This window comes from Ammodytes marinus (genome assembly GCF_949987685.1).
Source record: "Ammodytes marinus genome assembly, chromosome: 1".
Lineage (NCBI taxonomy): Eukaryota > Metazoa > Chordata > Actinopteri > Uranoscopiformes > Ammodytidae > Ammodytes > Ammodytes marinus.
Genome location: NC_137230.1, coordinates 37,032,819 through 37,049,373, shown reverse-complemented (window position 1 = coordinate 37,049,373; position 16,555 = coordinate 37,032,819). Strand labels below are relative to the sequence as shown.

General features: G+C 39.0%; 1 protein-coding gene across 6 annotated transcripts in view; it reads left to right on the top strand.

The window, feature by feature from the left end:
* LOC307253833 (tropomyosin-like) overlaps positions 1-920 on the top strand; it is a gene marked incomplete at both ends in the record, with an annotated part of 16,561 nt that extends 15,641 nt beyond the window's left edge. For all 6 annotated transcript variants that reach the window (XM_080032013.1, XM_080032012.1, XM_080032011.1 and 3 more), the window contains one exon: positions 838-920. In XM_080032013.1, the coding sequence (XP_079888139.1) occupies positions 838-920 (83 nt within the window). The remainder of the gene's footprint in view (positions 1-837) is intronic.
* Positions 921-16,555: the final 15,635 nt, after the last annotated feature.

The following is a 16,555-nucleotide window of genomic DNA, read 5'->3' as shown; positions in this document are numbered from 1 at the left end:
AAACCAATGTTGAGACCAGACCTACACCCTTCCTCCAACTTCCAACTCATATTTATGTCAGTGTGTGTGTGTGTGTGTGTGTGTGTGTGTGTGTGTGTGTGTGTGTGTGTGTGTGTGTGTGTGTGTGTGTGTGTGTGTGTGTGTGTGTGTGTGTGTGTGTGTGTGTGTGTGTGTGTGTGTGTGTGTGTGTGTGTGTGTGTGTGTGTGTGTGTGTGTGTCCGTATCAATGTTGAGATCAATCCTACACACTTGCTTCACCTTCCAACTTATTTCTGACCTCCTATTCTTTCATTGATTGTCTTCTGTTGTCTGACACTCTCAGTTTTAGAGGGAGGGAGGGATGGGGGTGTGTGTGTGTGTGTGTGTGTGTGTGTGTGTGTCTGTGTCCATACCAATGTTGAGACCAAACCAACTGCTATTTATGTCCTACTTTTCTTTCATTTCCTTCATTGTCTTCTGATATTTCTGACACATATTTTTGTATTATTATTTTTCTCTTGAAATCCTCCATGACACTTTCCCCCTCGCTAGACGAGCTGTGTGTGTGTGTGTGTGTGTGTGTGTGTGTGTGTGTGTGTGTGTGTGTGTGTGTGTGTGTGTGTGTGTGTGTGTGTGTGTGTGTGTGTGTGTGTGTGTGTGTGTGTGTGTGTGTGTGTGTGTGTGTGTGTGTGTGTGTGTGTGTGTGTGTGTGTGTGTGTGTGCAGACAATTCATGGGTAAACATTCATGTATGCACACATACCCTTCCAACTCTTATTTATGTACGACATTTTCTTCTTTTTCCTCCACTGTCTTCTGTTTTCTGACATTTTTAATCCCCCCCCCCCCCCCCTCTAAGACGAGCTGTATGCCCAGAAACTGAAGTACAAAGCCATCAGTGAGGAGCTGGACCACGCACTCAATGACATGACATCCATGTAAAGCACCTCAGGCTACAATTAGACATGGGTTGCGTTCCGAATCGCATACTTTCTACTATATAGTATGGTAGAAAAAAAGATTTAGGATGTCCCGATTCTTGTGGCCAGATTTAGGATGGTTAGAAGTACCCGGATGTCCTACTTCATGCGGCCAAGATTGTTAGTGTTGAAAACTGCATCCTATTTGGGCGATTCTGACCCACAATCCAGTGCGCACGTGAAGTGACGTCACATCGACGAAGCCTCCATATGAAAACAAACGGGGATGCGACGGATATAAAAGCAAGAGGCAAGATCAAGGCGCAATGTTATGATGAAATAAGAGAGAAAAGTATGTCCCAATAGTATGCCTACTGCATCCTAACTAGATTCTTTTTATCGTCGGATGTAGTATGTAGAATAGAAAAAAGAAAGAGTATGCGATTCGGAATGCAACCATAGACTTAGATCCCTTCACCCCTAACCTGCTGTTAACACTAACTCTATAGCTCCATCTAGTGGCCTGTGTGTGCACGTGATTTCTATACTAGTAGATTATAGATAAGGGGTTCTTACAGATCATTAAAAAGTCTTATAAGGCGTTGAATTCATTCATTTGAGTATAATAAGACCTTAGTTGGTGCTACAATTTATTAAATTAATCTTTTAAACGTCTTAATAATGCTATGTCATGGAGTAGTTTTTTTTTTAACTTCACAATTTATAAACTAAAATAATTGGAAGCATCTATTTAAAAAATTATTTTTACACGTGCACATTGGCATGTTGTGAGCCAATATGATCATGTTGATCATTTTTACGTGGCATTTTTAATATCATTGTTGACGTTTTAGTTGTTTAGTGTATATTATGATTATGAATGACCTTAAAGGTGCAGTGTGTAATATGACATCATCAAGAAAGTTCTACAAAGTTCTAGAATGCAACGCTCCCTGGGTAACCCCAACCCTTTAGAATAATAACAGAAGCTACAGTGGCCTTCAAGGACAAGAACAATTCTAAATTTTAAACAATGCACCTGATGACATTCCAACTATGACACTTTTAAGATGGCGGCACTAGGCCTTGGTCCAAAATATGCAGAAATATGGACATATATGAGACCCTTTCTAAGGGAAAAAATAATAATTCAAAACTTTTTTTCAGCTATTATGCACTAAATTAAACGTATACTTATGGATATTATAATTACTTTCCACAAAATCTGCCAGGAAATAAAACCCAAAATTCTACACACTGCAGGTTTAAATTAAATACTTCAAAAAGGCAATGTCGGGCACATTTTGTAAATGTTTGCCCGTGTCACCATAAGGTTCCGTAGTCTAACATTGATTGCTGTGTGAACTAAATGCTTTTAGATAAGTTTTTCTAACTCTTTTGACACAATTAAAGGCCTACTTCACCGGTTTGAATATGAAGGTGTATTGAATTCTGAGATCCTATGTAGTATAAATGTGCGAAAAAAATTGAAATCGGTTCATCCTAGCCTGAGAAAAGGCAGAAAGAGTGTTTTTTTAACCCTATATTTCTCTTTCTCGTGACATCACAGAAAGAGAAATATAGGGTTAAAAAAACACGTACTTTGTAAATATTACTGTGATGTCTTTAAATGGTTAAATATAACACTCTTTCTGCCTTTTCTCAGGCTAGGATGAATCGATTTCAATTTTTTTCGCACATTTATACTACATAGGATCTCAGAATTCAATACACCTTCATATTCAAACCGGTGAAGTAGGTCTTTAACTACCAATAGCACTTAGTTGTGGTGTTTGTTTCCCCATCAAATTTCACTCATATTTTCTTCAGTTTTTCTGTCTTATCCTCTGTCCATTCTGCATGTCATTCTCTGTCTTCCACTCCTCCTTTCCAACACTGTTTTTTTCCCTCTGTTTTTCTCTCTTTTCACAGCTAAATTATCACCCTCCTTCCAGAAGTTGGTTGTGCGTCTTAACTACTGCCTATATGGGGCGTCCGCTGCCACCATCAATTTGTCCATATCTCATACAGTCATACAGACACTTTGAGCCGTCAAAATAAAACATTTTTCCCATCTTTGCCCAGACCCTTTCTCTCCCTTCTCCTGCCATGTTTCTTCATTTCTTCATTTCTAAATTGTCAATTATTATTATTATTTTTTTTTCTTCGATTTTGTCTGTTTTGTTTTAATTTGTTTTAATTTGTTTTTGTTCTGAGTAGCTTTTGAATAAAGTCTTAAGCTTCTCTTTCATTCACTCTTTCCTTTTTCTGTTGGTAAAACATTTTATTTGGTATATATAAATGATTTGGGTTGTTAGGTGAGACAGGTAGCCTATCAAAACGCCTAAACTAATGTGAGACACTGAAGGTGAATAGGGTAAAACATGTTTAAATTCTTAAATTATAGATTTTTATTTTTTACATACACTGAAAAAAAACTGAAAATTTAATACAAAAATAAAAGATAAAATAAAAGACTCTACTATACAGGTTTCTATCTCAAATGTTAAACAAAAAATAAAAAGTTGAATAGAGTAACATTTTTAACGTATACATATCATCATGGAACTTTGCCAGGTGATTACTTATATTAAAATCTGTTTTATCATGTTATAATTTTTTCAGAAATGCAAATTTGTAAATATCTTCTTACTATATGTGTACATTAGCATCTATTTAAAGGTGCAGTGTGTAATATGACATCATCAAGTAAGTTCTACAAAGTTCTAGAATGCAACGCTCCCTGGGTAACCCCACCCCTTTAGAATAATAACAGAAGCTACAGTGGCCTTCAAGGACAAGAACAATTCTAAATTTTAAACAATGCACCTGATGACATTCCAACTATGACACTTTCAAGATGGCGGCACTAGGCCTTGGTCCAAAATATGCAGAAATATGGACATATATGAGACCCTTTCTAAGGGGACAAAAAATTATTCAAAACATTTTTTTCAGCTAGTATGCACTAAATTAAATGTACTTATGGATATTATAATTACTTTCTACAAAATCTGCTAGGAAATAAAACCCAAAATTCTACACACTGCAGGTTTAAAAAACAATTTCATTGTTACAGCTTATTAGTTTTTACCGAACAGATTTTGGATACAGCCTTTTTTCATTTTATAAATCAAAGAATACCATGAACAAGTCTTAAAAATGCATTTTTGTCATGTTTTTTTTTTTTTTTTTTTTAAGATATTTTTTTGGCATTTTTATGCTTTATTGATAGTGTAGAGACAGAGTTGAAATGGGGCAGAGAGGGGAGTGACATGCAGAGAACGACCGCGGGCTGGAATCGAACCCGGGTCCGCTGCTGGCCGAGGCCCATGGGGGGGGACGCCCTACCAACTGAGCTAAGGGCGCCCCCTTCGTCATGTTTTTAAGAAGAAAATTTAGCAGACAATGAACAAATGAACAAATCCTTCTGTAGTTGCCTTCAGAATATTGATTATGGAAAGTGAAGAGAACGTTCTCTCATGGCTTATGACGCTGCATTTAGATGATTGGATAGATAGATAGATAGATAGATTGATTGATTGATTGATTGATTGATTGATTGATTGATTTATCGATCGATAGATGCCTGACTTATGACGTTGCGGATGGATGGATGAATAGATAGATAGATAGATAGATAGATAGATAGATAGATAGATAGATACTTGGCTTATGACGTTGCGGATGGATGGATGGATAGATGGATGAATAGATGGATGGATAGATGGATGGATGGATGAATAGATAGATAGATAGATAGATAGATACTTGGCTTATGACATTGGCATTTTGGTTCTTCACCAACTCACACTGATTCCCACCAGAGGAAACGATTGGTGTGAAAGAGCACAACCTGTCGACAAACCAAACCATGGATCATTCTCACACTTAACTCGACTCAATGTTGAACTTATGAAAGTGCCTTAAGAAATGTATTTTGTTTGGATTTTTAAATTTCTATCTTATCTTCAATATTTCCTGTGCTGTGTCTGAAATCGCGCACTCACGTAAGTGCACTTACATTGAGTGCACTTTATTATCCCAACAGTACACTTACTTATAGACGCAGTGCTCTCATTTCTACAGTGCACTGTCCAAACTGCCGTCGCGCACCTACCGGAAATGACTTTGCATTTTGAAGGTTCTTCTTCGGTGGTATTTTTTTTTTTAACGGTCGGATACAGTCTAAAACAGTGTAGTTGTACGGAAAAACTAAACAAATGTGTAATTTAACTTTTGTAGAGCGCGTCCGTCTCCACAGTTGCTTCAAGCTCCTCTATTTTGATTTTAATGTCCCGTCCTCTCCGCTACGTAGGCAAGATGGCGGCCGTTGAGTGTGGAAAGTGTCCATCGCTCCACACTCAAGTTTTAGACCGTTTTGAGTGCACGACCGAGGAACTTACAGTGCACTGCATTTTGGCACACTCTCCGGTTTTGCGCAAAGTGCACTAAAAAAGTAAGTGTAAGTACAGAAGTGCGCAATTTCAGACACAGCACTGGTAAAAGCTGCAGTAAGTACACAAGTAATCATGACTAGGACGGGACGGCTGTGCCCCTCTGAGAATGTGAAAGTCGACCTAGTGAGGTGTTACTTAAAGGCCGAGACAGCGATTCTTGAAAACGCTTGTTGACAAACACACTTTTTCTCAGTGAATATTTGCTAGCTGAACATATTAAAGACCCACTTCACCGGTGGAAATATGAAGGTGTATTGAACTCTGAGATCCTATGTAGTTATAAATGTTCAAATATTTTAGAAATCGGTTCATCCTAGCCTGAGAAAAAGCAGAAAGAGTGGTTTATGGTCTCACTGTCTAACCCTACATTTTCCCATGTGTGACATCACACTAGTAAAACTGTAGGGTTAGGATTAACAGGACAGCTGGGCCAAGGGAAGACTGAGGAAAGACTGAGGGAAGAAAAACCTCATTCATTATATTATAATAGTGATTTTATAATGATAGAACACCGGTTCCGTATGGGTGAAGTATTCCTTTAAAGGCCGAGTCAGCGATTCTTGAAAACGCTTGTTGACAAAAACACACTTTTTCTCAGTGAATATTTTCTCATGGTCTGCTAGCTGAACATATTAAGTGTGTGCGCTGAATTTTTTTTTGGCTAAGCTCTGTAAACAAAGGGGGGCCCACCATAGAGACAGTGCGGAACGCGTCATAATCGGAGGCCACGCCCATCGTGGGGGAAAACAATACACAGCGCTCCATTCACTTTATATTGAATGACACCCGTATTCTGCAAACAAACTTAATAAAAACGTAATACGACATGCCTTTCACAAATACACGTTACTTTCTTTAAAGCCACGACTCTTGTCTGTCTATACGAGCTGTTTTTGTGAAAAAGTATTGAGTAATTTTCAATATCGAGACAAAACTCTTAACTAATGTATGCTGTATGCTAGGCTAATGTTAGCCTTCTGCTGTAGGCTAACCCTCACGAAATTACTCAGTACTTTTTCACCAAAACAGCTCGTATAGACAGACAAGAGTCGTGGCTTAAAAGAAAGTAACGTGTATTTGTGAAAGGCATGTCGTATTACGTTTTTATTAAGTTTGTTTGCCGAATACGGGTGTCATTCAATACAAAGTGGATGGAGCGCTGTGTATTGTTTTCCCCCACGATGGGCGCGGCCTCCGATTATGACGCGTTCCGCACTGTCTCTAGCAACATACCCATTTACAGAGCTTATTTTTATTTTATTTATTTATTTTTTTGATTACAGCCTCATTCTGCTACATGCTTTTCCTTCAAAGGTTTTTTTTATTAAATCACAAAGTGTCAAACAGCTGCAATACCATGGATTATTAATTTTTTCCCCTTTTTTTCCCTCCCGAACATATCCCACCCAATCACAAACAGTCCTGCATTAAGAAATCAACACACAAAGCAATACACAACGTCAAAGAAAACAAAAAACAGAAACGAAACACAAACACAAACACACACAACAAGAAACAAAAACAAACAACCAATATGAAAAAAAAAAAAAAAAAAAAAAAAAAAATTCAAATAAAAGAGGGAAGCTATTCCTCAAACATTGTGGTCGGTTTCTCATAGTAGTCCAGGAAGGGGCGCCACACTCTATAAAATTTAGTCTCAGATCCATAGGCAGTACAACGAATTTTCTCCAGATTCATACATGACATAATGTCTCTAATCCAATGTGAGTTACAGAGCTTATTAAAATTATATGTTTTCCCCCAGTGCACACACAGTACGGACAGGTGGCAGATTGGGAGGATATATTCACTGATTGTTGACAGGAAGCGTTCTCCAGAATCACTGACTACACCTTCATTTTGATAATGTTTATGTGAATCAACAGCTTGATTTCAAACTAACCTCTTTTGTGATTATCTTCAAATCAGCACCAACTCTTCTTGTCCTTTTGTACTAACATTTTATTCTATCTCTTTTTCTCTCTTTCTTTCTCTCTCTCCTGCTTTCTGACTGCAAAGATCATCTTTACAAGCAGCTTGAGAAAAACCGTCTCCTGACCAATGAACTCAGAGTAGCCTTAAACGAAGCCTGAACTGCAACGGGCTCGTGTGTGTGTGTGCGTGTGTGTGTGTGCGTGTGTGTGCGTGTGTGTGTGTGCGTGTGTGTGTGTGTGTGTGTGTGTGCGCATGTGCTTGCGTGCATGCGTGTGTGTGTGTGTGTGTGTGTATACAGCTCTGGAAAAAATTAAGAGACCAGTCTGGATTTTTCTTCAATCTTCATCTCTACAATACTTAATGGAAATGCTCTTTAATGACAATATTTTTTGGGGGGGAATTTGGTAGAAATGTTTGTCAGTAGTTTGTAGAGCAAAACCAAAATGTTCATTCTACTCAAACATATGCCTATAAATAGTCAAACGAGAGACACTGAACATTTGGAGTGGTCTCTTCATTTTTTCCAGAGCTGTATGTATATATATAGGGGAGAACGGGGTAATTTGTCACATGGGTTGGATGTCACATTCGTTATATCTCGCCACCAGAGCGCGCTAGCTCTGAAATGTTGATATAAAAAAGGTCCAGAATTGGGATCAGAGGTCACATACATAGACTTCCTTGGAGTTAGACTGCTGCATTTCAGGTGAGAGGATGTTTTGTGTTTTTCATGTCAAATTCCAAATATTTTGCTTCTCAGTATTTTTCTTCTAGGCTTTTACACAATGGGTTTATAACAAAACACTTGTTACCCTCAGAAAGTGTGAAGGGTAAACTATAGTTTAGATTGTGGTTAGCAAGCTAATTAGTTGTCAGATGGTTGTTGGCCTTGATGCTAGCAAGAAATTCAAGTTGGGGTTGGTCGTCAAATTTTTTGGGGGGTTGGTTGTCACATGTTATCTCAAGGCTGCAGCCAGAAAAGGAACCCAATAACGAAAGAAATTGTCAAGCTGTATCCTCACTGACACCCCAGAGAAGGAAATAATAGAGCAGGAAAAGGCAGCTAGCAAGCAAAAGAAAAAAGGGCAACAAAATCAAAACAACCCAGTGCATCCCAAACTAGACCAGCTGCCAAGGCTACAGAACGTTATGTAGGCCTATTTGTCAACTTGACAATGCAATTAAACATTCAAATTTGGTCCTGCCTCCTTGCCTTCTTTTTAAGATTTTTCCCATTAAGATAACATTGTGACAAACAACCCCATAGTGTGTGACAACCGACCCCTTGATGGGGTTGGTTGTCACAATGTGTCAGAGTGTCTTTGATGGTAAATTACTTCTTCATTACAATAAGTTGGAAAAAAAGAGAGACACACATTTTTAGCCAACACCTTAAGCTTCAATTTAATGTAGGAATGGCTATTGACAGATGTTTTGGTGATGAGCAATTCTCACTAGAGTAAAAAGTGTGCCTACTTACCCCGTTCTCCCCTATATTATTGCTTTTATTCTTCTGAAAACTGAAATGTGTTCAGACAAGGCATATTGTCTAACGCTGGTCATATACAAAGAGCTTAGACAAACTGTGTCTTTTATAAAACACAACTTATACCAAGTAAATGCTTCCAAATAGAACTGGGAAATCGAATGTATGATTTTTCACATTATGCATGCGCAGACTGGCATTTAAAACGAGGAGGTAAGTTGATCTTAGTTTAGGAGAAGAAGTCTAAAGAATTTGTTTTATATATATATATTTATTTATTTATTATGAGTTATTGACCGAGCTGTAGCAGATAACGCCAGTTGAACTCTGCATGGTGCTTGGGCTATAGCTTTAAAATGCTGTAAAAAGTGGTCCAGATTCCTTCTACAGCCACAAATATCCTCCTGTCTCTTTAAGCCCCTATCTCACTGGGCTGCGACTGTTTGCGACAAGTTGGAGACTGCAGTCGCGAGGGAGTCTCTAAACTGTCTCCAAACGTTCGCGGAGGTCTCAATTTCCTCGCATGAGTCGCAGAGCCGCGCAGTCCTGTCGCTTGAATTTTGAACATGTTCAAAAAAAGTGTGCGACAAATCTAGTCTCAAAATAGTCTCAGAGTGGTCGCATGTGTCTCAAACGCGTTGCAAACCCTTCTCAATTTAGTCTCCGCGAGTCAGAAAGTGCGAGCAATGTGAGACAACTTTGCGAGGGTTTGGCGATATATGAAACTAAATTGCGACTGATTTGAGACAAAAATGAGACTGACATTCCGTTCGTGCGACACTCGCCAGACGTTCGCGAGACATAAATGCGACCTCCCGGCAAGTGTTGGCCAGGACATTGGCAAACGTGTCGTGAGGAACCAACTCAGTGAGACTGCAATTGAAAATTGTCGCTAATTCGCATATTTTGTCGCAATTTTGTGTCTCCAACTTGTCGCACACTGTCGCAGCCCAGTGAGATAGGGGCTTTAGGCTGCATTCACACCAGATAAGGCAGTGCGGTTAAAGGGGTAGTTCCGCAAGGTTAGTTTTATTTCTAACATTATTCTATCAACACAGACATTTACATCGATAGTCTGGCGTTATAATTGATTTGCCTCGGGTGTTCTGTGGAATGGGTAAGACTGTTTGATAAGCAGGCTATCAACAACCGTCGAGTCGCTCGCTTAAAATTTCTGATTAAAACTGAAAGTGTTGATCCTTATTTGAAGCTGTTTTTCTCTTTATTCTCTGTTATTATTTTCTCTTTCTATTCCTTAATGGGTGCCCTGCCCTGCTATATTAACAGATAAACTCACACGCGCTAAAGAAGAAGGCCAGAGCATTAAGCAGATGATGGAACACACACTAATGGAGCTGGTTCACCTTTGACACACACACACATTGCCTCAACGGACTCCCATTCATTCCGGATGCGACAAAGTAGAAGTCCAACCCTGTGTTTTTGTTTACATGTCATTCTGAAAATCAAACATGTTGGTAATAAAAATGGCCTTGATGAGCTACAATTAACCCTGCCTTCCAAATCGCATACTTTCTGCTATTTAGTACGGTAGAAAAAAAGATTTAGGAAGTCCCGATTCTTGTGGCCAGATTTAGTATGGTTAGGAAGACCCGGATGTCCTACTAGATCCGACCGAGATTTTTTAGTGTTCAAAACAGCATGCTATTTGGCCGATTCTGACCCACAATCCAATGCGCACCGGAAGTGACGTCACATCGACGGAGCTTCCATAATGACAACAACCGGGGATGCGACAGATATAAAAGTAAGAGGCAAGATCAAGGCGTAATGTTATGATGAAATAAATAAGTAAAAGTATGTCCCAATTGTAGCATACTGCATCCTAACTAGATTATTTTTATGGCCGGATGTAGTATGTAGAATAGAAAGAAAAAAGAGTATGCGATTTGGAACGCAGGGTAAGTTTGCACACTGTAATCAAAAATGTAACTTCATTCCTTGTATATCTATGTGTGTACAGCTCTGGAAAAAATGAAGAGACCATTCTGGATTGTTCTTCAATCTTCATCTCTACATAACTTATTAAAAAATGCTCTAAATGACAAAAAATTTATTGGAATTTGGTAGAAATGTTGTCAGTAGTTTATATTATAAAACCAAAATGTTCATTCTACTCAAACACATGCCTATACATAGTAAAACGAAAGACACTGAACATTTGGAGTGGTCTCTTCATGTTTTTACAGGGCTGTATGTGTGCATATGTTGGGAGATTTTTGCACTTTTTCTTGCGGGGAAATAAAACGGCACATTCATCGTGAAAAAGCCATAAGCTAAGCCAAGGGGACTGTTATTTTGTGTACTTTTTTGTAAATTTGCTTGTATGTCATTGTTTCGTCTGTATTATTAAGCATTTATTGAGCGTCAGATGTTCTAAACTTCTACTTTAGAAAGGAAGGATTTCTTAGCTCAGTTGCTTGAATGTTCTGGTTTATGTTTCAGCTAAGTGCAATGTGCTGTTCTCACTTTTCTGTTCATCACAAGACATGGATTATGTTTATGTTTCTCCTATTTTATCTTGGAAATGTAGAGATCACGAATAAAAAGTTTGATCAAGTATAATCAACTCAGTCTGGCTTTATTACAGTTGTTTATTTTAGTAAATCTTTGATCTTTAAGGAAGTAAAAGGCAAGGCAAGATTATTTCTATAGCACAATTCAGACACAAGGACATTCAAAGTGCTTTACAGGGGCAAGATTGAAATACATCAAGATTAAAATACATCAAGTATAGAATAGACATTAGAAAAGTGAATGGAAAAATACGAATAGAAATAAAACATTTAAATCAAATTAAAATAACAGGTGAAAAGAACAGATGGATGAAGCTTTTCTGTAGCTAGATATCTATTCAGTTCACACTCAGGTCCAAGTGTATTGTAGTGTTTGACCAAAGTCCTTTTAAGTTTTCTGGAGATCGGGGCGACTGGGTCTCAGTTGGTAGAGCGGGTCGGCCGATGATCAAAGGGTTGGAGGTTCAATCCCCGCCCTGCCACTTGTGTCATGGTTGTTGTGTCCTTGGGCAAGACACTTCACCCAGGAGGGTGGGTTTCCTATGCGACCCAAACTGGCAGGGCTGGTACCGTCTGTTCCTCGGTAACAGCAGCGTTCAGATGCCAGGGAGATGCATTGAGCAATACATGTGTGGAACTGCTGTTCCACTGTGGCTGCAGACGCCCCACCCGCGGCTCTCTGCAGGCATCATACAGGCCAGGGTTTGTGGCAGCTCGAGGAGTAGTACATTTGGAGCCTGCTGCGACTTCAAGTCCAACCCAATCCATGTGAAAGCCTGCCCAGGAAACTACTACGTCTACAAGCTCACAAGGCGCAGTGGCTGCTATAAAGCGTACTGTGCAGGTAAGCAACAAGTTCCTTCTATGCGTCACACTGTGGTATCATAGTTGAGCCAAATGCCAAGATCAAGATCCAGAAGCTTCAGCTGCTGAAGCACAAAGTTATAAGTCTAGTTCTTCAGACTGACAGTGAATGGAATCCTTATTCCATATTGTATGTGGAGATGATCATGTCTTTGGATAATTCAGACCTTTGGTGCCATCAGATTCTCTAGTGAACTAATTTGTTTTGTGCTCCTCATCAGATGTCAACACAAAGATACCTGTGTGTAACACCTGCACTGCAGCTGAGACCTGTGTGAGCAATGGCAACGTCTGGAGGTGTGAAGGTGAGTCTGAGTGACCATCAAACATCCACTATTCCACATGATTTACCTTGATGGTTTTGACACAAAAAGAGTGTGGTGTAGGGGAGAACGGGGTAATGTGAGACACTTTTTACATTTACTCCCCTCTAAGCGAGCTAAACTGATTCATCAGTAAAATGTACACATTTCCAGTTAGTTCAGGATGTTTCCTAGCAATGGACATTATCAGAATGTATTCAGGACAAAGGGCAGTGAAAATATGGTTGTTTTAAAAAAAGTTTTCTTGGGTCTCACTTTACCCCAGTTTAGGGGTAAACTGAGACAGACTAGCGAAATCAAGGGGGTAAACTGATCCACTTACTTTTTCCACTCTGAAACTACCATAACAACACATTTAGTAACAGTTAGAATCCTGACAGCTAGTTTGAAAACAACATATTCCAGAACTACTGTCGGACTAGTAACAGAATCATGGGGTTTGGTCAATTAAGCAAAATTTTTTCTAAACACTCGAAAGTAACTCTGATACAAATACAACATATAATTCATATTCAATAATTAACATTCAAATGACAGACAGAACCAGTTAGATTAAAACACAGTCTGGGGGTCAGAACACAAGACCCATAGAGCTAAAAACGAGGCATTGCCAGACTGCTGTGGGGAATATAAATAGGTTATTATGAGCAAAAGATTGATGCTCTTCCCGAAGCTAGCTCGGGAGCTAGCGGCTAAAAATATCACTAAAATCAGTGAAAACATTAGTTTCAAAGTTTGACTTCTACACTATTAGCTTCCAACCCTTTGTCCTGTTTAAAAACGAGGCATCGCTAGACTGGTGTGGGGAATATAAATATGTTATTATGAGCAAAAGCTGGATGCTTGTCCCAAAGCTAATAGCTATACACCAGTCAGGCAAAAATACCAATAAAAACATTTATTTTAGTTTCACCGTTTGAAAAAAAGCACAAGTAGCTTCCTATCCGTTGTGTTATTAAAAAAGAGGAATTAATAGACTGCTGTGGTTAAGATAAATGAGTGGTTTATGAGCAAAAGCCTTCTGTGTTGGTTTATGCAACATTCAGCATGCTTTGCTACAGGCATCTTGTCGCTTAGCGGGGAAAACAACATGGCGGTGAAGGAATATTTTTCCAGAGGATCTCGGGCCGTGGACCAATAAGAAATAGGGGGGTGGGGTTATCATGGACTACTGCACGGTGGAAGTGTCTGGTTACTAATGTGGGGGGAGGTGGCTTTCCCGTTTTTGACGTCAGAAACTGATAGAATTCTGACTGGAGTATATTGGGGGGAGGGGGGAGGTTTTCAGAAAGGGGGAGAGTGAGAAAAGGAGAAAGTTTTCTTTTTTTATATACTTTGGCAGACTCTAGGCACACCGTGGACACATATTCATGTTCAAAAACATAAAAAAGTGAATTTTGCATAATATGGGAGCTTTACATATAATGGATTCATTAAAAGAGGGTAGAGACACTGTCTCACTTTACCCCACAGCATTTGTCTCACTTTACCCTACAATCTGAGAAAAAACTACCTCTCTTAGCATTTCAGGCTAATCTTCAGTTATCATCATCACATGGTTTCATATGTTGGTACTTCATCAACATGTATGATCTAAGTTTTTCTACCTGAATCAATTTTCTTTGGCACAACAGTTGATTAAGTTGACAGCAAGAAAATTTACTTTTACATACAAAAATAATATTTTTGTGAAAAAAAACATGCTTACAACAGCACAATGACGTCCTCTCCCTCATGGCCAAGGGGAAATGAGAGGGGCTTGAAAACATAATGCTCACATGACCATAAATGTGTTCCGTTACCTAGATACAGGGGGTGTCTCACATTACCTTGTTCTCCCCTACAGTAAGCACAGTGCAGTTGGTTTTCATCACATATGACCTGAGAAAGTATCACAGCACTAATTTGATATCTTACAGAATGGTTGTATTTGTGTCCAACAAAAAGCTACATTTTCATCACAAGTAGCCCATCTTTACTCCGATTTGTACCAAACATAAAATAAATCAAGGGGGTAAACTTCCTAAATAGTAGGGTTTGAATAGCAGTTGGAGATTAAATCAAGATAATAGTCAGATTTGGCTTTCCCAACCATTTTTGTGCATCTAGTTCACAAAAATAGATGCAAAATTCAAATTGGACTGTCTAAAAACAGTCCAATTTGAATTTTCTCCAGAGCGTCTAGCTAGAGACCAGGCTTTATTTCTCTCAGAAAATAAGTTGGAAAGTTAATTTGTGAACCAGGGGTTTGATCTATTTTTTACACACACACACACACACACACACACACACACACACACACACACACACACACACACACACACACACACACACACACACACACACACACACACACACACACACACACACACACACACACACACACACACACACACACACACACACACACACACACACACACACACACACACACACACACACACACACACACACACACACACACACACACACACACACACACACACACACACACAGGGGGTCTCACCTTTTATTTCGTTTCTTGATCAATAAATAATTTGAACATAAACATAAAAATCACACGTGGACCTCGATGGAAAGGTTAAGGGGTGAGCAGATGGATAGTTTAATTTTTTCCTATTTTTTTGTGTTTTTTCCCTCTTCTTTCCCTGTTATATTATGATTGTAAAACAAATTGCTTATAGATGTCAAGAGATATGCACAAATGCTTTCAATAAAAAAATATTTTAAACAAAAACTTCTTGTCTGTTTTCAGAAGTGTAGGGCCTCCTCCGATCAGCTTGCTGCTGCTGTCGGACCAATCAGCTGTGAGTATTTCCCGTTAATAAAAACAAATCTGTTCTTCATTGAAACAAGCCCTGCATTCCAAATCTCATACTCTTTATGCTACAAGTGGGACATACGTTTACTTGTTTATTTCATCATAACATGGCGCCTTGATCTTGCCTCTTGCTTTTATATCCGTCTTATCCCTGTTTGTTTTCATACTGGGGCTTCGTTGATGTGACATCACTTATGGTGCGCACTGGATTGTTGGTCAGAATCGCCCAAATAGGATGCTGATTTTTAACACTAAAAATCTCGTCCGGATCTAGTAGACATCAGGGTATTTCTAACCATCCTAAATCTGGCCACAAGAATCGGGACATACTAAATAGCAGAAAGTATGGGGATTGGAACGCAGCCTTGGTCTTAATGTTCTGATCGATAAATGTTTCTCTGTTTGTGTCTTCAGGGTTTTGAGGAGCAGAAGACGACGTCTCAGCTTTTTACTTTTTTTCATTTTAAACATTAACAGAAAATCAACTCTGATCAATTTAACCAGATATAATCACTAGACGGGTTCACATGGACATTTATATTCAGATTAAAAACGTTTTGTCAAAATCAAACCAACCAGATCAAACCGTTACACATAAAGTCTTTATTCTGAATAAAAAATAAAAAAGAGAATGAGATTTCATTGGGTTGCAGAGCGGTGACTTAAACCTTTTTATAAACCGATCAAAAGAAAAATAGTTCTATGTAAATGAGTCAAAGCCATTTAAAGATTATTTTTTGGCATTTTCAAGCTTTATTAGACAGTACTAAAACTCTTCTGTAATTTAGTATGTAGCGTAGTAAAAAGAAAGGGTATGTGATTTGGAACGCAGGGCTGGTGTATCTACGAAAGGCAGACTCTTTTCTCCCACAAAATTAACTTAAAACCCTGTGCCGCAAAATCCTACACACTGCAATATACTTTTTTTTTTACGATAATTTTATGGCATTTTCAAGCTTCATTAGACAGTACAGAGTTGAAATGGGGAGAGAGAGAGAGAGAGAGAGAGAGAGAGAGAGAGAGAGAGAGAGAGAGAGAGAGAGAGAGAGAGAGAGAGAGAGAGAGAGGGGGGATGACCTGCAGTAAAGGTCCACGGGTCAGATTTGAACCCGCGACCACTGCAACGAAGGCCGGAGCCAATATGGTACACGCTCTATCCACTACACCACCGGAGCGCTCCACTTTGGGCATTTTAACATCTGATCCATTCATTGTATTAAACGTCCATGTA